This window comes from Panicum hallii, chromosome 9, assembly GCF_002211085.1.
Source record: "Panicum hallii strain FIL2 chromosome 9, PHallii_v3.1, whole genome shotgun sequence".
Taxonomy (NCBI): Eukaryota; Viridiplantae; Streptophyta; class Magnoliopsida; order Poales; family Poaceae; genus Panicum; species Panicum hallii.
The window spans coordinates 12043143-12067971 of NC_038050.1; the positions used below are offsets into that span (position 1 = coordinate 12043143).

The 24829-nt window shown below is 54.8% G+C and overlaps 3 protein-coding genes and 1 pseudogene across 3 annotated transcripts; 1 reads left to right on the plus strand and 3 right to left on the minus strand.

Annotated features, from left to right (window-relative positions):
- Positions 1 to 2308: 2308 nt before the first annotated feature.
- On the minus strand, positions 2309 to 4201 carry LOC112875043 (cytochrome P450 89A2-like). The gene has a single exon (XM_025938724.1). It carries the CDS (start codon positions 4095 to 4097, stop codon positions 2547 to 2549), a length of 1551 nt encoding a protein of 516 aa, XP_025794509.1. The 5' UTR covers positions 4098 to 4201; the 3' UTR covers positions 2309 to 2546.
- A 1484-nt stretch (positions 4202 to 5685) lies between these two features.
- LOC112875044 (cytochrome P450 89A2-like) lies at positions 5686 to 7427 on the plus strand. The gene has a single exon (XM_025938726.1). It carries the CDS (start codon positions 5793 to 5795, stop codon positions 7302 to 7304), a length of 1512 nt encoding a protein of 503 aa, XP_025794511.1. The 5' UTR covers positions 5686 to 5792; the 3' UTR covers positions 7305 to 7427.
- A 3521-nt stretch (positions 7428 to 10948) lies between these two features.
- LOC112873902 lies at positions 10949 to 13387 on the minus strand (annotated as a pseudogene).
- Positions 13388 to 13425: 38 nt separating this feature from the next.
- LOC112873901 (cytochrome P450 89A2-like) lies at positions 13426 to 15439 on the minus strand. Its single transcript, XM_025936996.1, has one exon. It carries the CDS (start codon positions 15271 to 15273, stop codon positions 13690 to 13692), a length of 1584 nt encoding a protein of 527 aa, XP_025792781.1. The 5' UTR covers positions 15274 to 15439; the 3' UTR covers positions 13426 to 13689.
- Positions 15440 to 24829: the final 9390 nt, after the last annotated feature.

The window sequence follows — 24829 nt, forward strand, 5'->3', positions numbered from 1 at the left end:
CTGGCATGGGTTTGCTGTTGGCGGCGGCGCCCAAGGCTGCCGCAGCAGCAGCTAGAAAAGGGCGCGCGCCTTTGCGTCCGCTTTGGCTTCACCTTTGCTGCTTTAGCATCTGCTCCGATCTGGGTTTTCGGATTGGGTGGGTCATCAGTCCTGAGCTCTTCGCGTTGTTTATGGCTCATCAAAGAGGGCGTGTGTCGAGCCGGTACTGGATGGAGCTGGACACTTGAACCGCTGCCAGGTCGATTGGCGCATCACGATCTCCTTTCGAGGAGACAGGGCATGATGTCACGAACGCTGCTACCCTGCGAGCACAGTGCGGGCACTCCTGCTGCTCCTCGTTATCCTATTCCCCCCCAATCAACTTGACACCGTACGGGGCGGGCACATCTTTTTTTTTCCTACCCTGCAGAGGTCGCCACATGTTTCCCTAGGCCAAAATCAAAACGGAGAGAGGGCAGGCTTGCTTTACAACGCGGGCGGTGCAACTTTTCAGAACCGGAACGAGGGCGTCGCATTTCTTTTCTTTAACCCCCGTGACATCTTTACAGGCACGGCATTTGCAAGCATAGTAGACTCGTACTTTGGGGGGTGGATGACGTAACTCGGGAGGGCACGTGTCGCGATCCAGGGGCCGGGTCCCGGTCGGTACGGGTAGTTTAACGGCCAGGCGCAATCATTTGGCTGCGGTGCAGCAGAGCGTGCCCTGCCTCGGAGGCTGGGACGGGAACGCTGCGCCCGAGGGCGTCCCAATCCGATGTACAGTGGCCAGTGGCGGCCTCCGCTCGGTCGCTGCGACATCGGCGCGCACCGCGCTGCCGGTTGCCGGATGCCGATGGGCGACGGCTTTTCATGGCCGCAGCGGCGGCAGGGATGGCCCATGGCCGGATGGGCAGCGCGCGGGGCCGTCGAGGTGCCGCGCACTTGCAGCTTTCACGTGCCGCGCACAGGAGCCGAGTACTACGATTGGGTCAAGGAATTTCGTTGGGTCAAGTCAAGGTTAGCTTAGAAATTGCAGAACAAAAAAGAGAGTCAAGCCGAGGTCAGGGAGATATCGTCGCACGAGCTTGTCATAACGGGCCGCCATGTGGTCTGCCCGATTTTCTGGGCCGGGTGCTGGCTTTCCCGCATGCGGGAGGCGGGTCGAGCCCATCTTTTGGGAATTCTAGCTGAACATTATAAATGGGCTCATGAAGTACGGGGATGCTATAAGAATACGTCAACCAGCAGGTCTAAACGGGCCAAGCCTATGCGCCTGAAATCGTTTGCCAGGCGGGCCAAGCCCAACAAAGATAGGCGCTGCGATTGGATCCGTGAGCACCAGCGACGTTGTTTCTGCGGCGCGGACACAAGAGACGTACAGGTTCCTTTTCCCTTTCTTCCGTTCCCCTCTCGGGCTCTGGAGCGCTGGAGCCAGGGACACGCACTGGCCTGCGGTGCAGCCCGTGGACAGTGTGAAGAGGAGACCTCTCCTACCCTCCCGCGTCTGAGCGTCTCCCGCTCTCACCTCTCAGCCTCACGCTTTAGTGGTTGCCTCACGGCGCCGTCCTCCAGCTTCCATGCGGCTCCCCAGCCCATGCTTCTGCAGCATCCGCACATCCCTGTCGAACAGCAACACGGTCTAGAATATCTATCTAGTCGAGGCCACACCGGAAGCGATGTGCTTGCCGTATGGAAACTTCACTACTTCGACAGCACAGGACACGCCTCTTTCAATGCTTCGCGAAATTGAACTTGTCAACACGACAAGCGACAAAACGAGATTGATTGAGGACGGGGATCTCTGGAGAATTCAGACATACTACACAACCATGACAGTGTCTCTGCTCACAACTCTTGACAACTGTACAGAGAGTAATTCTGCATCCTCAGTTACACCCTGATGATGAGACAGTAACAACATCGTAAATGCTAATGAACTGACAATTTTGGAAGTGTACAACACGAGAAAGGCATTTCATCGCAGCTCTGACGATGAGACGGTAACAGATCGAGATCAACGCAAAGACACACCCCTGAAAAGTTCAGCTATCCGCGAGTAGCTCTGTTCGTCCCATTATAAATTTGACTTTGCAGTGTTGGTGATTTGTACCATTGATAAATCATCCTCAGTCTTCATGGTGATGAAACTAAACAGGAAATGGCGTAGTTGACTCACTCTGCAAGTGAAAATAAACAAGAACCGGAAATTTCAACCGAACCTCTCACGGCTGCTACAAACTTCTCATTGCTCGCAAGGCGGAAATTGTGAGTCAAGAGCATCTGAAGACACATTCAGCAACAATTCAGTTATCCAAGAGCATCTCCGTTGTCCAACTGGCACAGTTTTGCTAGTGATTTACTGATTTTCCATACCCACGTAGTCATCCACAATCAACACGAAGATGAAGCCAAGCTACTACCTTTGCAATATCTCTGCCGATTATTTTATAACTGTAGTTCTTGCCAGCTAGTGAGCAGTGTTCTGAAAATCTGAATAGATATTTACATCAGAAAGCAAGAAACCATAGAACCACCCTGTGCCATCGGATCGTAGTAATTCTAGATAGCTAGTGAGCACTCGTACTCCGAGTCCTCCTGGGCACAAGGCGCGGGCGTAGCGGCTTCTTCATGACGGTGGTGAACTCGTTCTTCTCGGCGAAGTCCACCTCCTCGCCGGGCACCTCCTGCCACTCGAACTCCCAGACCATGTTGGCCACGAAGTACTCCAGGTGCAGCATGGCGATGCCGAGCCCCGCGCAGATCCTCCGCCCCACGCCGAACGGCATCATCCTGATCCCCTTGGTGCCCGTCACGTCCACGTCCTCGCCGTCGCCGCCGGGGAGGAACCGCTCAGGCGAGAACTTCATGGGGTTCTTCCACTCGCGCTCGTCGCGGCCCATCTCGGCCACCATGAAGTTCACCGTAGTGCCCTTGGGGATCAGGTACCCGCCGATATCCATGTCCTCCGCCGCCTTGTGCGGCAGGACGAAATGGCCCGGCGGGTGCTTCCGGAGGCCCTCGAGGATCACCGCCTTGAGGTACGGCATCTTGTGGACGTCCTCCTCGGAGATCTCTTCCTTGTCGTCGTCGGTGGCGGCTTTGATCTCGCTGTAGAGCTTGCCCTGGATGGATGGGTTCTTGACAAGCTCGGCCATGATCCACTGCAGCCCGGTGGAGGTGGTGTCCGTCCCGGCGTTGAGGAACTCGGAGCAGAGGAGGATGATCTCATCGTCGGTAAGCGGGCGATCGCCGTCCTCGTGGAGCTTGATGTCGAGCAGGGTGTCCACGTACGAGTGCTCGAACGTGGTTTCCTTCTTCGGCTCGCCGCCCCGCCTCCTGTACTCGCGCCGCGCGTTGATGAGCGGCAGGAAGAGCTCCTTGACGCGCCGCCGCAGCGCCCGCGCCTTGTCCAGCCGCGCGCGGAAGAGGTGCTTGGTGACTGGTGGGAAGAAGGCGAAGACGGGCATGTTCCTGGAGATGTAGATGAGCGTCTCCCGCTGCGCGGCGGCGATCGCGCGCACCGCGGGCTCGTCGAGGCGCTCGCCGAAGCACATGAGCACGAGGAGGCAGAACATGGCGTACTGGAACGTCTCCACGACGCGGGGCGGCGGCACGCCGGGCCCGGGCTCGCCGAGCTTGTCGACGAGGACGCGGCGCACCCAGGCGCGGGCCGGCGCGAAGAGCCTCACCCGCGACGGGTGCAGCGTCTCGGCGACGAGGTTGCGGCGGAGGAGGCGCCACACGGGCCCGTAGCTGGCGCGGGTGATAGTGTTGTCGTTCTCGCCGAGGAGCCTGGCCGACACGAGCGCCGGGCGGTCCGCCAGCGCCGCGCCGCGCTCGACGAGCGCCGCGTGCGCGGCGCGGCGGTCGGCGACGAAGACGGAGAGGCGCGCCCCGACGCGGAGCGCCACGACGGGGCCGTGCCGCTCGAAGAGGCGCCGCAGCAGGGGCTCGATCTCGGCGGGCGAGTTGGTGAGCCACACCACGCTGCCGAGGAGCGGCAGGGAAGGCGGGCCCGGCGGGAGGCGCGGGCGCTTGCCCCGCGCGCGGTTGAGGAGGAGGAGCGCGGCGGGGAGGAGGAAGAGGAGCGCTCCGAGGAGGAGCTGGGGCGCGTCCATGGCTGGTGCGTGCCGAATCGCGGGTCCCCACGTGTGGATTGGGTTCTTCTCGCCTGGTCGGATCAAGCAGGGTACCGGCGCCGGTGATGGTAACCGCCGCGTGGCGTGAGTGGAGCCGTGGAGGCGGCTGTGCCTGTGGGGGCGTCGCTTTATAAGGGGAGTGTTCCACGTGGGGGTGATTACCGGGGGACGCGGTGCGGTTAAGCTGTGATTAAGCTTCTCTATGAACAGATGTGCTTGGGGAGAAAGCGAAGTGGGGGAAAGCAACCGGGCCTTCTTGTTTAGTTCCCCTCCAAATTCCAACTTTTTACACTCTCTCTTCATCACATCAATTTTGAGACACATACATAGAGCAGTAAATGTATATAAAAAAACTAATTGCACAGTTTAATTGTACATCACGAGACGAATCTTTTTAGCCTAGTTAGTCTATGATTAGATAAAATTTGTCAAATACAAACGAAAACGTTACAGTATCTCCGGTTCAAAAAATTTGCAAACTAAACAGCCCCCCCGAACTCTGTTTTTTTTGGGAAGAACACCGAACTCGTTTTCTTCAGCAGCAAGCACAGCACCGGGGTCCATTTGGATGTGGTCTCGCTGACGTCACGAGTGATGAATCGGCGCCAATGGGACGATAGAAGGTTCCAAGGCCGCAGGCTTCCTCGAAGCTGGACGGATCGCTTTAGATTAGGATATCTGAATGTCAACGCGCGCACTTGTTCTTCGTGTCAAGAAGTACTCGAACCTATGCAACCATCTTCATGTCGTGGTTGTTTAGTTCCGTAGCAATTTTCACATGCAGATCTAATTTATTTGATTGCTGGATTCCCCTTTTTTCATGTCACCGACGAGCCATATGGAGGGCCAATCTAATTTTCAACTGATTTAAGGCCAAAGTTCACCCAATGCATTTGAGCGAGGGCATGAGGTGAATCCTCTATTGCCTAAGGCTGTACGTTTATTTCGTGAAGGTAGGCTTAGCCTTAGTCAAAGCTAAACAAGAGTTATGCTTAAAATAGAGAGCCACACCGATTGACATTGTTGGTGAAAAAAAATTACATACTTTGAAATGCCTGGGCAGTAGGCAGCGCATTTCACATTGAAAATAGGGCTAGCCAGTGTAGAAAAGAATAAGTCCCATTCCCGTCCACTGATCCACACATTCCATTCGAGACGAAACATGTGTGATTTACAGAATCCAAACATACTTTCCATTCCATTTAATGGAATTTTTCACTGCCAGCATGTTTGAAATAGTCGAGGTGCTATATGTTCCCTCCTGAATTTCCAATCTTTGGAAATTTGAACTCAAGGAACTCGGCATATTCGGTTCAGGGTGGGGTGGGGGAAGCTGCTCCAGAGATAATTGCACGGGTGACTTACGGATTGCAAGATACAAATTTCTTTGAAAGCAAAGAATCCACAACCAAAACATTCAAATCCACCTATACCTATATCTACCTAGCAAATCCTTATCAGGCTCCGACCCAAAATAATTCTCTCGCAGAATCGAAGCTTCTATTGGGTGCGTGGCGTACTGGCGTCGTTACGTCAACGGACACCTCGCGCTTATCGGAACTACCGAGCTAGTCCTACGGCGACAGGATTGCCCGCCGGCGCCTTATAAACGAGCATGGAAATCCGGTCTCGCCATTCGCTATCCCATCGCAGCACGAGCCATCGCGCAACGCCATGGAGACCTGGCTCCTCCTCGCCGCCGCGGTGCTCATTCCCTTGCTCGTCCTGCTCCGGAGCGGCAGGAGCCGCCGCCTGCCGCCCGGCCCGCCGGCCGTGCCGCTGCTCGGCAACCTGCTGTGGCTGCGCCACTCGGCCGCCGACGTCGAGCCGCTCCTCCTGCGGCTGTTCGGGCGGTACGGCCCCGTCGTGACGCTCCAGATCGGGTCGCGCCTCACCATCTTCGTGGCGGACCGCCGCCTCGCGCACGCGGCGCTCGTGGGCGCGGGGACCGCGCTGGCCGACCGGCCCCGGGCCGCCACGAGCTCGCTCCTCGGCGTCACCGACAACATCATCACCCGCGCCAACTACGGCGCCGTGTGGCGCCTCCTCCGCCGCAACCTCGTCTCCGAGACGCTGCACCCATCGCGCGTCCGCCTGTTCGCGCCGGCGCGCGCGTGGGTGCGCCGCGTCCTCGTGGAGAAGCTGCGGGAGGCCGGGGACGCGCCCGGCAGCGTCGTGGAGGCGTTCCAGTACACCATGTTCTGCCTCCTCGTGCTCATGTGCTTCGGCGAGCGCCTCGACGAGCCCGCGGTGCGCGCCATCGAGGACGCCGAGCGCGCCTGGCTGCTCTACATCTCGAGGAAGCTGAGCGTCTTCTTCTTCCTCCCATCCGTCACCAAGCACCTCTTCCGAGGACGCCTCCGGGTCGCGCACGCGCTGCGCCGCCGCCAAATGGAGCTCTTCGTGCCGCTGATCAACGCGCGGCGGGAGTACAAGAGGCAGGCCATGGAAGGCCAGCCGCCGGCGAAGGAAACCACGTTCCAGCACTCGTACGTGGACACCCTGCTCGACATCACGCTACCGGAGGAGGGCAACCGCCCGCTCACCGATGACGAGATCGTAGCGCTATGCTCCGAGTTCCTCAACGCCGGGACCGACACCACGTCCACCGGGCTGCAGTGGATCATGGCCGAGCTGGTCAAGAACCCCGCCGTCCAGGAGAAGCTCTACGACGAGATCAAGACCACGTGCGGGGACGGCGAGGTCTCGGAGGAGGCCGTCCACAGCATGCCGTACCTGAAGGCGGTGATCCTCGAAGGCCTGCGTAAGCACCCGCCGGGGCACTTCGTGCTGCCGCACAAGGCGGCGGAGGACATGGACGTCGGCGGGTACCTGATCCCCAAGGGCGCGACGGTGAACTTCATGGTGGCCGAGATGGGCAGGGACGGGGAGGAGTGGGACAGGCCGATGGAGTTCGTGCCGGAGCGGTTCCTGGAGGGCGGCGACGGCGTGGGCGTGGACATGACCGGCACCAAGGGGATCCGGATGATGCCGTTCGGCGTCGGCCGGAGGATCTGCGCCGGGCTGAGCATCGCCATGCTGCACCTGGAGTACTTCGTGGCCAACATGGTCAGGGAGTTCGAGTGGAAGGAGGTGCCCGGCGACGAGGTGGACTTCGCCGAGAAGCGCGAGTTCACCACCGTCATGAAGAAGCCGCTCCGGCCCCGCCTTGTGCCCAGGAATTAAGCAGAAGTTTTAGATCAGCTTCAGCTGTGAGATTTATCATTAGGTCATTCAGAAGTCTATATAAACTATAGTGTCGTGTCGGCAGCGTATCCATGTCTTATATGGTAATAAAATCCTTGTTTTGGTGCAGTTTTAATGGTTTGTTTCCTTTACATACACAAACGCATGACGACGAAAGTAACCCTTCAGGAGGTTTGTTATGATATGACTTCCTGTATACTTGAACTTTGAAATAATAGTGTCACAGATTGGATCAATAGTTGATTGCTGAACTAATCTTGTGCGTTCGCAATTGTACATTATTGTCGCGAATCGCAGTTCGATACAGAGACTTAGGCCGCCTTCCAATGTCAAAATTAGATGTTTTAAAGAATACACTCGAGGAATTTCATTAATTAGTTAAAATTTTTAAATAACATCAAGCAATTCCTAAAATTATGGAAATCAAAGAACAGGAGGGTCATATCCAAGCCTAGGTTAGTCATGGAGCACATTTTGTAGAAGTATGGAGAATTTTTTAAGTTTCTCTAGAAACCATATATACCTCCACAATATACGTTCTTATATATGTTCAGGAAAAAAATTTCAGTCAATTTGGAAGATAGCAATGTAACAACTGAAAATCTCTGTACTTGTATTTCTTTGGTAGCATAGAAAATGAAGATTGTCCGCAGAATTTACATTTCCAGTTCCAGGGCTTCTTGATATATATATATATGTATATATATAGAATGTTTTTAGTTTAATTAAGTCTGCGCCAGGCTGTAAACCTTTTACATGAAGATGGGCAAAAGTAAAAGTGATGTACTATTATTCATAGGTGGGCTTAGCTTGTTTCACATGAACAGCTTACCGTAAGTTCAATTCAAGCACCCCTAGAAAAGATTATTTGGATACATACCATTACAATTTTTGAAGTTCTGAGATCTACCATTACAATTCATCTATTCTGAAACATGCCATTATAATTTGCCATTATAATTCTTCATCTATCTGATCCTTACCATTTTCTAGGTCTTTTGGGTGCCTAGGCCCACTATCAGAATGTACGCATACCATCTTCCGTATGTACCAAAACACCCCTACTGCTTCTCTCTCCACTCGCTGACATGTGGGCCCCACAAGTCAGCTTCTCCTTCAACCTCCAGCCATACCTTGACTGGTCAACAGAGCTCTGCCCAGCTGCCGCTGGTGGCCGGCCTCCAGCTCACCTCCTAACCCCCCACCTCCCGGCCCGGAGCTCGTGGCGCGCGGCTCCCGCCGGCGGCGGGGCTGAGCGGACCCGCGGCCTGCGCGCCCAGGGGAGGAGTCGAACCTTCACCGAGGCTCCATCCCTCCTCCACTTTCCCATCCCCAAGCCCAGCGCCGCCATCCTCTCATGGCATCGTCCTCCAGCTCGGTGCGGCCATCCGTGCTGCTAGCTCGTCGCTCACGCGGGCTCGAGCCGCACTCATCCATGGGGGAGGCATGCAGAGGTCACATCATGGGGCTAGCTAGTGCAGCGACGGGGAGCATTGCGTGGCACGCAGGATCCGGATGTCCATTGCCGTCGAATGTGGGTGACACATGCGGCCCGGCCTCCAGCACCGAGATTGACATGATGATCTCATCTCATCATCTCTGACCAGGCCACCACCACCAGCTGTAGCACGATCGTTGAGTCGGGTAGGCTGTTGATCGGTCGATTTGGTTCCAGTGAGCAACTAGCAGTCAAGATGCTGCACGAGGCAGCCTCTTGCACCTGCGGGCTGCTCTACGGCACCTGCGGCTGCTGTTGTTCGCCGCAACGGTGGGGGCCACCACTACAATCACTGCGGCGGTGATGGGAAGGCCGGCTTCAGCGCCGGGCCCTACAGGGAGGCTGGCTTCAGCGAGGTCGGAGAGGATGCCCACGAGAAGTGACGGGGACGGCGGTGCGGCGACGGGGAGCGATGCGCAGCACGTGGGAGGGGTCCGGTGTCCACCGCTGGCGGCCGTGGGTGAGACATGTGGCTTGGCATGGAGCCCGAGGAGGAGAGGAGAAGGAGAGGAGAAGAAAGGATGGAGGAAGTGGATGACATGTGGGGCTGTATGTCCGTGAATAGAGAGGGAGGATCATAGCAGGAGCATTTTGGTCTATACGGTAATACGGACGTCTGCACGTGGGTCCGAGGTCGTCGGAGATGTAGAAAATGGCATGTTTCAGAATTCGAACGAATTGTAATGGCATCATTCCGAATATGCGAATTGTAACGGTACAACCTAGAAGTTGCAAATTTATAATGGCATGGATCCAATTAACCTAAAAAATGTTGAAGTCCAGCAGGTTTTTTATTGTGGAAGGAGAGAATGCAGTACCATAACCGTATAACCGGTTTCACGTTTCAGCTCATAGGACGGAAGGGTCCTGTAGCATCCAGCTATGGGCCGATTGGGTAATAATTGTAGTACCAAGGTATGGTAGCTCAATAATAGTTTTAAATGAAAAGTTGAGAGTGGGATGAGCTAACCTAGCTAATTCTTGTAATTTTAGATTATACTTTTAGACGAAATAAAGATGAAAACGTAAACATATAGTGTAGATACGGTCCACTTAGCGTGCAGAATAGGTATAAGCCGTTTTCTTGGATCCTACAGATCCCCAAGCCCCGGCCATGCTGCGTGTCTGCCCCGATCTCGAGGCGGAGCCTCTCGTCAGTGGGGGCCGATGAAATTTCCTCGCACTTTCCAGCCTTCGGCTCACCTCGTATCCTCGATCATGGCTATGGCTAGGGACGGATCTACATGAGGACTAGGAGGGCTCAAGCCCTCTACCTTCCAAGATCCATAAATACCCTCTCCTCTCTATTTTTTGGAAAAAAGAATGAAGAAGAAGGGGGAGAAAGAAAAAAAAAAGAAGGGAGATGAGCCCCCTCTTCGCTCCCTAACTGGATTCGTCACTGGCCATGGCGGTGCACTGTTGGTTGCCAGCGCGCGCCCTCACGGTGCACCGCTGGTTGCCGGCGCCCGCCCTTCGCCTACGCGCTGAGCGTCGTCGCCGCCTACGCCGCCGTGCTCGCCTCCCCTGCAAGGCCATGGCCACGGAGCAATCGCCGTCTACCACGGGCTCTTATTTTCTTTCCTCGCCATGCCGCGCGCCGCGCTGTTCGCGGCCATCGCCGTCGCCATGGCCGGGGATCACACTAGCTGCCATGCCTTGCACCGGCAGTCCGGCGTTTGCTGTTGACTGCTAGCATCATCCAAGTCGATCACGTCATCCCACCGTCCACTGAACGTAGCAAGCGTTAGCAAGTTACTACTCATCCGCCCTCATGGTTCTCGTGCTCCAGCCTCCAGATGCCTGGCTGACGGCTGCGCGCATGCATGAACGGTGGCCAAACCCGAGCTCTTCCATCATATTACAGTTGTTCGAGCTAGCATAGCAAGATGATGAACCGGCGACGCACGATCGCAAATGAGCGCACCTGGTGCTTCAAGAACACGCTGTTCCTCGGACGCGTGCCACCTGCCGGCCGGAGAGGACGGCAGTAGAGCCAGCACTGTGCTGGCTGGCAGTAAAACCAACACTGGAGACTGGGGAGATTAGAGATGCACGCAAGATCAAGAACACGACCCTGCCGCTTTCGGAACTCCCGGACGAGGCACAGGCCAATAATAACGCGACACATCAGCTAGGTCAAGAACACAAATAGTAGTCACTCGTGAAAACGATCGACTCCTCCCTGCTGCTCTCGTCTTCTTGCTTTCAAACAGCTAGTGAGTAGCTGCAGTACTCTCGATCCTCTATGGCGCCGTCGTAGCAGCACGGTGGATCCTCCTGGGCACGAGGCGCGCGCGGAGCGGCTTCTTCATGACGGTGGTGGTCCCGTGCCTCTCGGCCAGGTCCACCTCGTCGCCGGGCACCTCGTGCCACTCGAACTCGCGCACCAGGTTGGCCACGAAGTACTCCTGGTGCAGCACGGCGGCGCCGAGCCCCGCGCAGGTCCTCCGCCCCGCGCCGAACGGCATCATCCTGATCGCCTTGATGCCGGTCACGTCCACGCCCTCGCCGCCGCCGCCGGGCAGGAACCGCTCCGGCGAGAACCGCATCGGGTCCACCCACTCCCGCGCGTCCCAGCCCATCTCCGCCACCGCGAAGTGCACCGACGCGCCTGGGGATCAGGTACCCGCAGACGTCGATGTCCTCCGCCGCGCGGTGCGCCAGCAAGGCATGCGCGGGAGGGTGCCGGCTCAGGCCCTCGAGGACGACGGCCTTGAGGTAGGGCATCTTGCGCGTGTCCTCCTCGGCGCCGACCTCCTCTTTCTCGTCGCCGCACGTCGCCTTGATCTCGTTGTAGAGCTTCTCCTGGATGGCCGGGTTCTTGACCAGCTCGGCCATGATCCACTGCAGCGCGGTGGAAGTCGTGTCGGTCCCCGTGGAGAGGAACTCGGAACAGAGGCTGACCAGCTCGTCGTCGGTGAGCCGGCAGCCCTCCTCGCCGGGGAGCTTGATGTTGAACCGGAGACAGAATTAAAATCTACCTATGGCGAACTTACTACGACTACTCACTAGGATTCTTAATCTCGCTAGCATCTGAAATTGGGCGTCGCCGACGGCAGCGACATCAGGATCTTGAGGAGGATTAGGCGAAGCTTGACTGCGCGGCTCCGTTTCCACGCTATCGAGGCCGAGGCCACGCTGCTCCTCCTCCCCGTCCGCCGCCATCACGCGTCTGGCGGAGGCGCGGAGCGGCGAAGGGCGACCAACCGCGGAGGCAGGCAGGCAGCCGAGGGTGATGAACCGACGGACGACGGCGCCTTCGTACGTCAATTTTTGACGTTTTCAGCTTCAGGAAAATATCGATCTATCTTTAGTTAAGTGTGGGCTGATCATGGGCTGATGGGCTGACGGCCCAAAAGTCTAAAGTCTAAACGTCTATCTTCTTCTTCCTCCAGTTCCAGCCGAACAGACCATGGCCGCTGCGACTCGCAGGAACTGGCGCCGGGGGGAGGGGTTCGTTGGCAGCAGGTATGGCGGCCACCATGGATCGCCTGACTCCGCCACTGTGTTGAACAGCGTGTCTACGTACGGGTGCTCGAATGCAGTTGGTGCCTTATTCGTCAGCGCCACAGCGCCGCCGCCCTTGTCGAGCTGCTTCTTGCGCTCCCGGCGCGCGTCGATCAGCGGCATGAAGACCTCCTTCTGCCTCCGCCGAGAAGCCAGCCCCATCCGGAGGCGGCGGCGGAAGAGGCGCTTCGTCACCGCCGGACAGAACGCGAACACGTGCGCGTGGTGGGCCGCGAACAGGACCAAGTTCCGCTGCGCGGCGGCGACGTCGCGCACCGCGGGCTCGCTCAGGCGCTCGCCGAAGCTTATCAGCACGAGGAGGCTGGACGTGGCGCACCGGAGCTCCTCCATCACGCGGGGCGGCGCCTCGGGCGCCCGGAGCTTGCCGACGAGCACGCGGCGCGCCCACGCGCGCGCCGGCGCGAACAGCCGGGCCCGCGACGGGTGCAGCGTCCCGGCGACGAGGTTGCGGCGCAGGAGGCGCCACACGGGCCCGTAGCCGGCGCGCGAGACGGTGCAGCCGGTCTCGCCGAGGAACGCGCGCGCGGGCGCCGGGCGGTCGGCCAGCGCCGCGCCGCTTTCCACCAGGGCCGCGTGCGCGACGCGACGGTCGGCCACCAGGACGATGGCGCGGGTGCCCACGCGCAGCGACACGACGGGGCCGTACCGAGCGACCAGGTGCTCGACCGAGTGCCTCTGCCAGTTGCCGAGAAACGGCACGGCAAGTGGGCCCGGCGGGAGACGACCGCCGTTCTTGCCTTTTCTGGCCCCACGGTGCGCGAGCAGGACGACGACGAGTGGGAGCAGGAGGAGAAGGAGGGCGACGAGAAGCAGGAGCGGTGTGCCCATGGCGGCGACCTCTTCCTCTGCTACGTGACGTTTCCTCGTCGGTCACTCGGTCGTCCGGGACTCTGGAATCACAGCTCTGTAGGTAGAGACAGTAGCTGTTGAGTTGTAGATGATGAATTCAGGAAGAGATGAGTTGTGACGACAAACCAAACATATGCCTAAAAAAACATACGCGGTGTGGCAGGTTGTGAATTCCATCCAAAGCCATGAGAGAAAGAAAAGTTTAGACGGGGACGAAAAGGAACATCCGATCGCAATTCAGTTCTGTATTTATTTCGTTGTGGAACCCAACAAAGAGGATTATCCCGTGGATCATCCTCTGCCCCTCTGCCATGCTAGTAGTTGAGCAGATGATGTGGAGCAATGTGGCCTGCGAAAGCTGGTTGAACTCGAGGAACTGGAGCTGGGCTGCTAGGAGCCAAAAGGATGCCTTGACTACTTCCTTAAGACGCTGTGATCGCTGGGGCAATCCTGCAGGCAGACTGTACAACATGAATTGCATCCACCGATTCACCCAGTGGTTCTGCGCACCAGCCGCGCGCGGAGCGGTTTCTTCATGACGGTGGTGAACTCGCGCGTCTCGGTGAAGTCCACCTTCTCGCCGGGCACCTCTTTCCATTCGAATTCCCTGACCAAGTTGGCCACGAAGTACTCCAGGTGAAGCATGGCGATGCCGAGCCCGGCGCAGATCCGCCGCCCAACGCCGAATGGCATCATCTTGATCTCCCTACTGCCCGTCACGTCCACGCCCTCGCCGTCGCCGCCGGGCAAGAACCGCTCCGGCACGAAGTCCATGGGCCTGTCCCACTCCCGCTCGTCCCAGCCCATCTCCGCCACCGTGAAGTTCACCGTCGCGCCCTTGGGGATAAGGTACCCGCCGACCTCGATGTCCTCCGCCGCCTTGTGCGCCAGCAGGAAGTGCGCCGGAGGGTGCCGGCGCAGCCCCTCGAGGACGACGGCCTTGAGGTACGGCATCCTGTGCGTGTCCTCCTCGCCGACCTCCTCTTGCTCGTCGCCGCACGTCGCCTTGATCTCGCTGTAGAGCTTCTCCTGGATGGCCGGGTTCTTGACCAGCTCGGCCATGATCCACTGCAGCGCCGTGGACGTCGTGTCGGTCCCGGCGGTGAGGAACTCGGAGCAGAGGTTTGCCATCTCGTCGTCCGTGAGCGCGCGGTTCCCCTCGTCGGGGAGCCTGATGTCGAGCAGCGTGTCCACGTACGAGTGCTCGAACATCGTCTCCTTGTCTGGCGCCGCCGCCGAGGCTCCGCCGCCGCCGCCTGGGCTGTCCAGCTGCTTCTTGCGCTCCCGCCGCGCCTCGATGAGTGGCACGAAGAGCTCCTTCTGGCGCCGCCGAGCATCAAGCCCCTTCTGGAGGCGGCCGCGGAGGAGGATCCTGGTCAGCGCCGGCCAGAACGCGAACACGTTCGCGTTCTGGGCCATGAACATGAGCCAGGCGTGCTGCGCGGCCGCGATGGCGCGCACCGCGGGCTCGTCCAGCCGCCCGCCGAAGCACATGAGCACGAGGAGGCAGAACATGGCGTGCCGGAACGCCTCCATCACGGGGGGCGGCGCCCGCGCCCGCGCCTGGGCCTCCTCGGCCTCCCGCCCGAGCGTCTCCGCGAGCGCGTGGCGCACCCACGCGCGCGCGGGCGCGAACAGCCGGACCCGCGACGGGTGCAGCGTCTCGGCGACAAGGTTGCGGCGTAGGAGGCGCCACACGGGCCCGTAGCTGGACCGCGAGATGGTGTTGTCGCTCTCCCCCAGGAGAGCGCGCGTGACGGCCGGGCGGTCGGCGAGTGACGCCCCGCTCCCGACCAGGGCCGCGTGCGCGAGGCGGTGGTCGGCGATGAAGATGGAGAGGGTGGAGCCCACGCGCAGGGACACGACGGGCCCGTGCCACGCGACGAGGCGCCGGAGCAGGGCCTCCACGTCGGACGAGGAGCGCCTCAGCAGCAGCAGGTTGCCGAGGAGCGGCAGGCCCGGCGGGAGGCGGGCGCCGTTCTTGCCCCCGCGGGTCCCGCGCGGCTTCGCGACCAGGAGCGCGGCGAGGGGCAGGAGCAGAAGGGCGGCGAGGAGTAGGAGCTGTGTGTCCATGGCGAAGTCTTCTTGCTCTGCTTGGTCTGCTGTCGGTCGATCCGCAGTCTACGCTGGAGAGGAAATGGAGCTTCAGACTCTCAGTGGTCTGTGCCTATCGACGTCATGGCTGATGGAATGGATTCCATGTCAACTTGAATGTGAGTAGAGGAGACGACACCGGCATTTGTCTCATTGTCTGCACCAAAACAAGATAGGTTTGTTTACTTTAGCATGGTGTGAAGAGCGAGCAGCCCGATGCATGGAACACGGATAAGATCATCGGAGAATCTCTTACAGGAATAATTTAACGTCGTTTTGCAAGCTGAAAGAGATGTTGACAAAACTTAAGTGGTGATCAGTCATGACCATAATAGAGCACGCTAATCACACGTGTAGAGAGTAGCAAATGCACAATGCGCAGCTCTATTCATCTCAGAACTGAGTACATGTACAATGTACAAGAGGCCAAGAGACCGATCGTGAGCAACAGCTCTCCCTACAAGCTAGGATAGTTGTCCAGAGAAATAGGAGTACATGGTTTATCCCTTAGATTACGCTAACAGCTAGCTAACCATCTGGACGTAGACTTGTTCTCCTACAACCACCCCCCCCCCCCCCCAACACACGCGCACAAGTTTGAGCACTGGTTGAGCCAATGCACAAGCTGGTCTTGAACTCATTAAACAATGCACTCGGGAGATCTTTTGTCATGATGTCGGCGAATTGATGTGACGATGGAGATCCCAGCTTCACCATTGGTTGAGCCAATGCACAAGCTGGTCTTGAACTCATTGAACAATGCACTCGGGAGACCCTCTATCATGATGTCGGCGAATTGATGTGATGATAGAACCTGTAGAACTCGCAGTTGGCCGAGAGCCACTTTCTCACGCACAAAGTGAATGTCCAACTCCACATGTTTTGTTCGTCGATGATGCACTGGGTTTTCCGAGAGATATACTGCAGAGATGTTGTCACAATAGATTACCATGGCCTTGTCAATCGAGACATGGAGCTCCCGAAGAAGGTTGCGTAGCCAGCAACACTCGGCCGTGGCATTGGAGACAGCCCGGTATTCAGCTTCCGCGCTCGACCGCGACACCGTTGTTTGCCATTTTGAGGACCAAGATACAAGCGAGTCGCCGAGGAACACCGCATAGCCGGATGTCGAGCGGCGTGTGTCGGGGCAGCCCGCCCAATCGGCGTCGGAGTAGGCGATGAGGTCGTAGCACGGCGAGGCGGAGATGGAAGGCCGTGGTCGATCGTACCGCTTAGATCCTTGATGGCAAACTCTGCTCGGAGTTGATCGATGATCCGACCGAGGAGAGTGGAGCTTGTTGCAGTGAGGATGATGTCGTCGATGTAGACGAGCAGGTACGCCATCTCGCCGTCATGGTTGTACACAAACAGCGACGAGTCGGAGTCAGCTTGTTTGAACCCCATGGAGCGCAGATGTCCCCCGAGTCGATCGGACCAGGCCCTGGGCGCCTGCTTGAGGCCATAGAGGGACTTAGCGAGGAGGCAAACATGATCAGGATGCTCCTGATCAACGAACCCAGCTGGCTGATGGCAGTAGGGCTGTTCGGTGATCTCGCCGTGCAGGAACGCGTTCTTGACGCCAAGCTGGTGCACCGGCCACGCGCGCGATGCCTCGAGATGAAGGACCGTGCGGATAGTGGCAGGCTTGACGACGGGAGAGAATGTCTGAGTGAAATCAACGCCAGCTCGCTGAGTGAATCCACGGACAACACAGCGCGCCTTGCGAAGTTCTAGGCTGCCGTCGGGATGAAGTTTGTTCTTGAAAATCCACTTCCCGGTGATGAGATGTGCGTCTGGTGGTCGTGGAACTAGCGACCAAGTGCCGTTGGCGATCAAGGCATCATACTCCGCCTGCATTGCAGCTCTCCACTCGGGATCCCGGACCACAGCACGAACAGTCCTCGGTAGCGGAGATGGTGCAGAAGTCGTGGCGACGTGGACGTACTTCGGATTGGGTCGACGAGTGCCATCACGTGCTCGCGTGACCATGTGGTGGCGAGGATGTTCTGGTGGATCGTCGGCCGCCTGACGTGGTGGCGTAGTGGCCGGAGATGATGGCAAAGCAGCGAGGTCCGGCGTCGGTGCGGTCGGATGGGCCGCTGCTGGCAAGGGTGGTCCAGCCTGGGGTGCCACGCGGCGACGTCACGGCTGCAGCATGGGCACCAGCTCAGGAGCTGGTGTGTCGGCACGGCGAGGAACTGAAGCCTGGGTTGTCACCTGCTGAAAGGGGAACTTGTGCTCGTCGAAATACACATGCCGTGAGGTGAGCACACGTTTGGTTAGTGGATCATAGCAGCGGTAGCCTTTTTGATATGCAGGATACCAAGAAAGATGCAGGCAACAGATCGAGGGGCAAGCTTGTGAGGAGCAGTGGCTGCCACTTTTGGGTAGCACAGACACCCAAAGACCTGTAGATGATCATACTCGGGTGCGACGCCAAAGAGAAGATCATACGGTGTCCGGTGCTGTCGAGCACGACAGGGCCAGTGATTAAAAAGATATGTAGCTGTCGCCAATGCATCAGGCCAGAAGTTGGGTGGAACATGTGCATGAAACAGCAGGGCACGTACACTATCATTGACCGTGCGGAGGGCTCGTCCGGCGCGACCATTTTGCTGGGACGTATATGGACACGTGAGGCGAAGAACAATGCCATGAGTGGAGAAGAAAGCACGTGATGCACTCTTATCGAACTCACGCCCATTGTCTGTCTGCAGGCACTGAATTTGCAGCTGAAATTGTGTATACATGAAATGAGATCAGAGTGGGGACATCTGATTTTTGACGAAGTGGGAATGTCCATGCAAAGTGAGAGTAATCATCCAATAAAACTAGATAGAATTTAAACCCTGAATTGCTCAAAATTGGTGAGGTCCATACATCACAATGCAAAAGTTGAAAGGGAAAAGCAGCAACATTATTTGAAGAAGAAAAAGGCAATCTAGCATGCTTGCTCAAGCGACAGGCATGGCATGAGTGCTTGTCGGATTTGCTGCAGGAGAAGCCGGAGGACCGAAGAATGCGATGCAGTGAATCATTCCCAGGGTGTCCAAGTCGAGCATGCCAGAGTTTATTGTCATGGGCTGCTAGGAAGCCATGAGAACCAGCAGAGGCACTGCTAGACGTCGGGCGCAGTGGGTAAAGATCGCCGGTCGAATCACATTGGAGAAGAACCATCCGGGTACGAAGATCCTTGATAGAAAAGCCATATGGATCAAATTCAACAGATACAGAATTGTCACGTGTGAGAGCACGAACAGAAATTAAGTTTTTGATTAAATAAGGTGAAATCAGGACATTGTTGAGGTGCAATGGTTTAGTACAAGTAGGCAAAGATGCATGGCCGGAGTACTGAACAGAAAGAGGTGCACCTGACAACAATTATATGAGAGGGTTGGACGCTATGTGTGAAGATGCACCGGTGTCAACGATCCAGTCACTGCCTCCACTAAGGGGTGCCTGGGCTGGCACGCCATGGAGTGCCGAGAGAAGCGCCGGTGGGATGGCCGCGGAGTGTTGAACCCGGAGGTGTCGACGTTGTACTGTGGTGCAGTGATGGCCATGTGGCCGTCATGGCGTGAGGAGGAGTGACGCCCGGTCATGGTCCGAGGACACTGGAGGGCGATGAACACCATTGGTTCAGTGGCCAGGCCTGAACAACCCGAGTCTGTGCCATGGTTGCTGCACAGGGGCCGACGAAGAATGAGAGGCATCACCTGAGTTTGGCGTGGAAGACTTGTTGCACCCGTCGTTGGCCTTCCGTTTCTTGCGGCGGTCACCACCACCACTGCCATCGCCGGAGGAGGCATTGGTGGTTTGAGTGCTCAGCGTAGTCGGACGAAGAGTTGGAGGAGTCGGCGACGAGCAACGCTGTGGCGGCCTCCATCTTGCGTGTGTGGCTCATGCGCTTCTCCTCCTGCAAGAGATAGGAGCGCACGAACAGGAAAGTCGGCGGCGGCCGCTGGGCACCCAGGACGATGATCGCCTGACTAAAGGAGGGGTTGAGGCCGCGAAGGGTGTTGATGACGAGGTTCTGGTCGGTGACGGCCGCGCCCACGTCGTAAAGTGTGTCGGCGAGCCGCTTGAGATGCCCACAGTACTCGAAGATCGACATGCCCCCTTGGTAGAGGCTGTGAAACTCCTGCTGGGCGTAGACGGCGCGCTGGAGATTGTTGTCGAGGAAGAGACCACAGATCGAGATCCAGACGCCGTACGCCGAGTTGCGCGGCTTGTACACGGCGTCCATGAGATCCTTGACGATGGTGGTGTAGATCCAAGAGACAATGCAGGAATCGATCTAGACCCACTCGACATCATGGTGCATGAGAACGACGTCGATAGTCCCATCGATGTGATTCTGCATACCAAACTTCTCAAAAGTGAGCTCAAAGAATGTACACCACTAACGGAAGTTGGATTCATCCATGTCCAGAGTGACTGGAACATGGGAGCGGATGCTGATCATGGCGATGGTGGCAGCAGTTAGTGGCTCAGCAGCAGGGACGGCGAAGGGGTTGGAGCTGTGCGTGGAAGAGTTGGAGGAAGAGTGCGACACCATGGCCGGTGAGTAGCAGAAGAAGCAGCGGAAGAAGGATTGGTATACAACTGATACCATGTAGAGTAGCAAATGCACAATGCGCAGCTTTATTCATCTCAGAACTGAGTACACAATGCACAATGCACCTTGGATTACGCTAACAGCTAGCTAACCACGTGGACGTAGACTTTTTCTGCTGCAACACCTCCCGGCAACCACCTACAAATGGTTTGCTCATGTCCTGCAAAATTACAAAAATCGTATTTGCCCCCTTCTTGTTGCAAATAGTGGCCAGTGGCTACAGTGTAAAAGGAAAATGCAAATAGTGGCTAGTGGCTACAGTGTAAAAGGAAAAGAACAATGACCACTCTCACTCAATACTTCAGATTCAGATTAAAATAGCGCACTGAAAAATCGAACCTCATATTACGGTAATCTTTCCCCAGTCAGTAGCAATCTACTGAAGATTAATCCAGGGCAATTGAAAGATTATGGAAGAATTCGGTTCCACCTATGGGTGCAGACTCGCAAGAACTGCAGGAGCTATCCTTCATCCTGGAACAAGAGTTCCTAGCTCAAGAGAACGAATCCAACACATCGGCTCGTTGGGTGCGGGTCAACCAACACAGGACGATGTACGAGGACAGAGAATGTTGGTCATATCAGTACTGGTAAGAGAGGGATTATGATTAGAGAAGTGCTCCGGTACTCCCTTTTCAAAAAAAAAAAGGCACAAATGAGCGTGCATACAGTTACGGGAATGCTACAGCCGTTGTATGATGCGCTAAGTGACTCAACAAGTGAACATTCAAGTTACTATGCACAAAACAACACACAGACCTCAGCAAAATTTTCACTACGTCACCAGGACCTCATGCACAAGGTTTGCACAACACAATGTGTTGGTAGGGCTGAGCAGGGGAACAGAAGTCAGAAGCACCGCTGAGCCCGCTGTATATACAAACATTGCACAACATACAGATTTGCAAAGCTTGTATATGACCTGACCTCGGCGGCAACTTTGCTGTTTGCTCCCATCTGAAGACGATAAGATGTAGCAGGTAAATTTTGCATGCTTAGGGCCTGTTCGTTTCCTCCTATCTAAACTTTAGACCCATCACATCAAAGAGAATCTTGCTATTTAGAAGTACTAAATAAAATCTGTTTATAAAACTTTTTGCACAGCTAGATGCTAATTCGCGAGACAAATTTAATGAGCCTAATTAATCCATAATTTGCCACAGTGTTGCTACAGTAATTGTTCGCTAATCATGGACTAATATACCTCATTAGATTCGTCTCGCGAATTAGCACTAGGGTTCTGCAATTAGTTTTGTAATTAGACTTTATTTAATACTTCTAAATGATAAGATTCTCTTTGATGTGACCCCTCTAAAATTTAGGTACCCGGAAACGAACACCCCCTTAGTCAAGTACTTGTTCTTGTTATTCTCTATTAGATCTTTGCAATCTTGGTTAAGTGAAGTGTTAGTGATAACTTTGCTCGTGCACACTTATCAAGTGAAGTTTTGGTGATATCTTTGCTCGAGTGATTCTTTTTACGTTTGCTTCCGCTTTTGTGTCGAGCTTTTGGTACCGTTCCTACGGTAAGTTTGCACCAGTTGACTTGTGGCATCGTGGTGGTGAGTTGTGGGGTGGCAATCGGGACGTAGGTCTTGTTCTTTTGAAGAATATTTTAAATGCTCCCATACACCCCCTTCCCCTGGTCGCCCGTTTCAATTCTTCACTTAGTATAGAACACCATCAACACTATAGACGATGTTTGGTTCATAGAAGTAACGTAAATGAAAATAGAATGGGGTTGCGACAGTAGTGAATGGGAGCCTTCAATGCAGCCAAAAAAATAATAAGTTTCTTTACTAATAAGCTATACCGTTCCAACGTTACCAGTAGAAATGCTGAATGCATAGCACAGTCCATGGAATACAAAACCGCTCGATAATCGTGATTATCGATGAAGTTTATCGTTACCGATGCTAGCTGAAAACGTAAACCGGCTGGAATTTCGTTGGATTTCAATGAAAAATTTAAAATTTTAAAAAAAATTCATAAAAAGTAGAGAACTTATTTTTATAAAAAAACTAGACCTTCTCTTGATTCTAGAATGTTGTCACATGTTGAAAGCAACAATTGTTTGCTTAGGGAAAAAAATATTTTTATCTAACTACCCGTTACCATCCACTATCCCGTTAACCCGTTAACTCCTCCACCGTACTGTGGCCTCACGAGGACCACAATCACTCTCTCTCCCAGCAACCTCCTATCCCTTTCCTTAGATTCCAGCTCACTTTCCCCAACCTGTCTGTCGCTTTCCTCACACGCGCGCAAGCACAAAGCAAGAGAGTGGGCGATTTCAGCTCCGTTCACCGATTTTCGTGCGATCAAGACCGATAATCAATATATATGCGGTGATTATCGATGATGCTGCAGCTGGGAGCGAGGGAGCTGTGATCGTGGCATCGATAATTGAGGTAAATCGTTGATTATCGATTTGTATCGGACGATTTTCAGTTCAGTTTAGCTTCTTATTTATTTCTACTCACTGATTTGGCTAAATATACTACATTGGTATAGAATATTCTTTGGATAGTTGGTTGTATCACAGATCTAAAATGTAGGCTGCAGTGTTAGATATTAGTCCTGGGGAAAAGTTTATTGTTGTACAAAATGCTATGTTAAATAGGAAAACAAGGTGCATGCCTTTACTTTATTTTGTATGCCTAAATGGTACAAATTAAAAGTGAGTATCATTTATTTGTAGCATAATTTTGACATAGACATGGTTCGATTTCCCTCTTGTAGGTGAATGTCTGATAATTAGAACTTAGTTTGGGAACATGGAGAGAAAATTGGCATTGGCTTCAAGTGCAAGTATTGTCGTGTTGAAAAGGGTGGAGGAGGGGCAACATGGCTAAAGGAGCATTTGTCACACCGAGGAAAGAATGTGAGGTATTGTCCCAATGTTCCTAAACAAGTGAAGGAGTACTTCAGGCTTCAGATCGATAATAACAAGCAAAGAACGAAAGCAAGATATCGTCGAAAGCTAAGAGAAGATGAAGCAGCTAGAACTGAATATGTGGACTTAGAGACTGAGAATGACGACAATGATTTGGAAGCTGCTCTCCGACAGTCGAGAGAAGAGCATGAGTATAGAGAGAGGGCTGGTCAACGATATGAGAGAGGTGCTGGTTCCAGATCGGGGTAAGTGAAAGGTACGCTCCCATCTATGCTCACTAGGAGCAAGACATAAGTGCCAGACCGTGTGAGAGACTACAATCTTGCTTCTGCTCTGGCCTAAGATAACCATGAATTGATACAGGCCCATGGACGGAAAAGGGGAGAGGGGCCAAGAGCAAGATTGGAAGAGCGTGGGTGAAGTTTTGCCATGCGACTGGTATACCTGGCAAGAAATTAGATGATTCTTACTTTAGGGCAGCTTTCATGGAGACCCAAAAATATGGTGAGATTGTATGCATGTGCTAGTTTGCGTACTATTACATCTATGTTTATTTTGTGTTAACATATTTATGTGACAATGTAGATACACACTAATAGTTTGTTAATACATGCAGCTCATCAAAAAGATTGCGAATGATGTTGGCACTTATCATATTGTCCAAGTAGTGACGGATAATGGATCCAACTATAAGAAGGCATGTCAGTTGCTCAATGCCGAGTATCAACACATAGTTTGGCAGCCATATCTCGCTGTAACATCCCAATTTTCATCACTATTGAAAGAAATGCAAAGTAAGGGTGTTTGCGTAATTTTATAAAAGATATTGATTTACAAAAAGTAACTTTTAAATCTACTCAGGACTAAAGTAAAAATACGAGTCATAATGACATGTCTATCCAACATTTATGACGAGTCTATCCCGTCATAAAGACATGTCTATCCAACATTTATGACGAGTCTATCCCGTCATCATGACGTGTCATAAATGCTTGCATTTAGGTCCTGAATTTTATAAAGTTTTACTCTTTAGGACAAAAGCAATTCGAATCCGACTTTTGTTCCAAAAATTCATGTGTAAAAACATAAGTTTTGAGTTTTTGAATTTGAGCCCTAAAGCAATGTTGTAGAGTTCGAAAAACTCTTCAACTTTCGTTTTGGGCATTTCTTCATTTGAGTTTTGGATTGATGGGAAATTTCGCCTTACAGATGAGCCCCTGCAGTTTCCTGAAATTGCGCATAAGTCCTTGGGGAATTCGATTTCCCTTTCCCCTCTGTTTTCCTTCTCCGGTGCTTTCTTTATCTTCACTAGCAACACCATCCCCCTTGATCTATAAATAGGACCCCCCCCTTTCTTTTGCCATCCACCCATGAGCAAGTTAGATAAGTTGTGGTAAGCTTAGTGTTGGACTAGCCACTTAAGGTTGTGCGTTCCTTCGTGACTTTGTCGCTCCAATAAGGTACGTGTTAGTCTCCTGGTTAAGCTTGAGTACTTAGTATATAGGTTGTGATTCATCTGTTGGTAGGCTCCACCTCGCCATAAATCAGGGTCGTCGCACACAGCGCCGGCCGAGATATTTTTCCGCCGCGCGAACCGCCTCACCTCATTTAAAAAGGAAGCCGACGCACCTCCCTGCCGTCCCCCACCCGAGCTCGCTTTCGCTCGCGCACGCGCGACACACCGGCCCCACGACGCGACCGCGCACTGCCGCCAACACCACGCCGTGCCGCCCACCTCCGCGTCCCCACCTCGCCCACGCCGCTGCAGCGTCCTCGCCGGCTTTGCCGCCTCGACGCTCGCGTCTTCAGTGCTGCCACTGTGGGAGCTGTCGGCGAGCTGCCGCAGCCCACGCCGTCGCCCGTGCGAGCCGCTGCCGCTCTCCCCGCCTATAAAAGGAGCGAGGCCATGATGAACTCCACCATCAGCCCTAACACACCGAGCCGCTTCACTTTGCTAGCTGAACCACTTCTCCCGAGCCCAGTTCACTCACGAGACGAAGCTCCAACAGTTAACCCTCTCC

Bases quoted from the DNA above. Each gene is read 5' to 3' on its own strand.
- LOC112875043 (XM_025938724.1), bottom strand. From the start codon at position 4,097: ATGGACGCGCCCCAGCTCCTCCTCGGAGCGCTCCTCTTCCTCCTCCCC.
- LOC112875044 (XM_025938726.1), top strand. From the start codon at position 5,793: ATGGAGACCTGGCTCCTCCTCGCCGCCGCGGTGCTCATTCCCTTGCTC.
- LOC112873901 (XM_025936996.1), bottom strand. From the start codon at position 15,273: ATGGACACACAGCTCCTACTCCTCGCCGCCCTTCTGCTCCTGCCCCTC.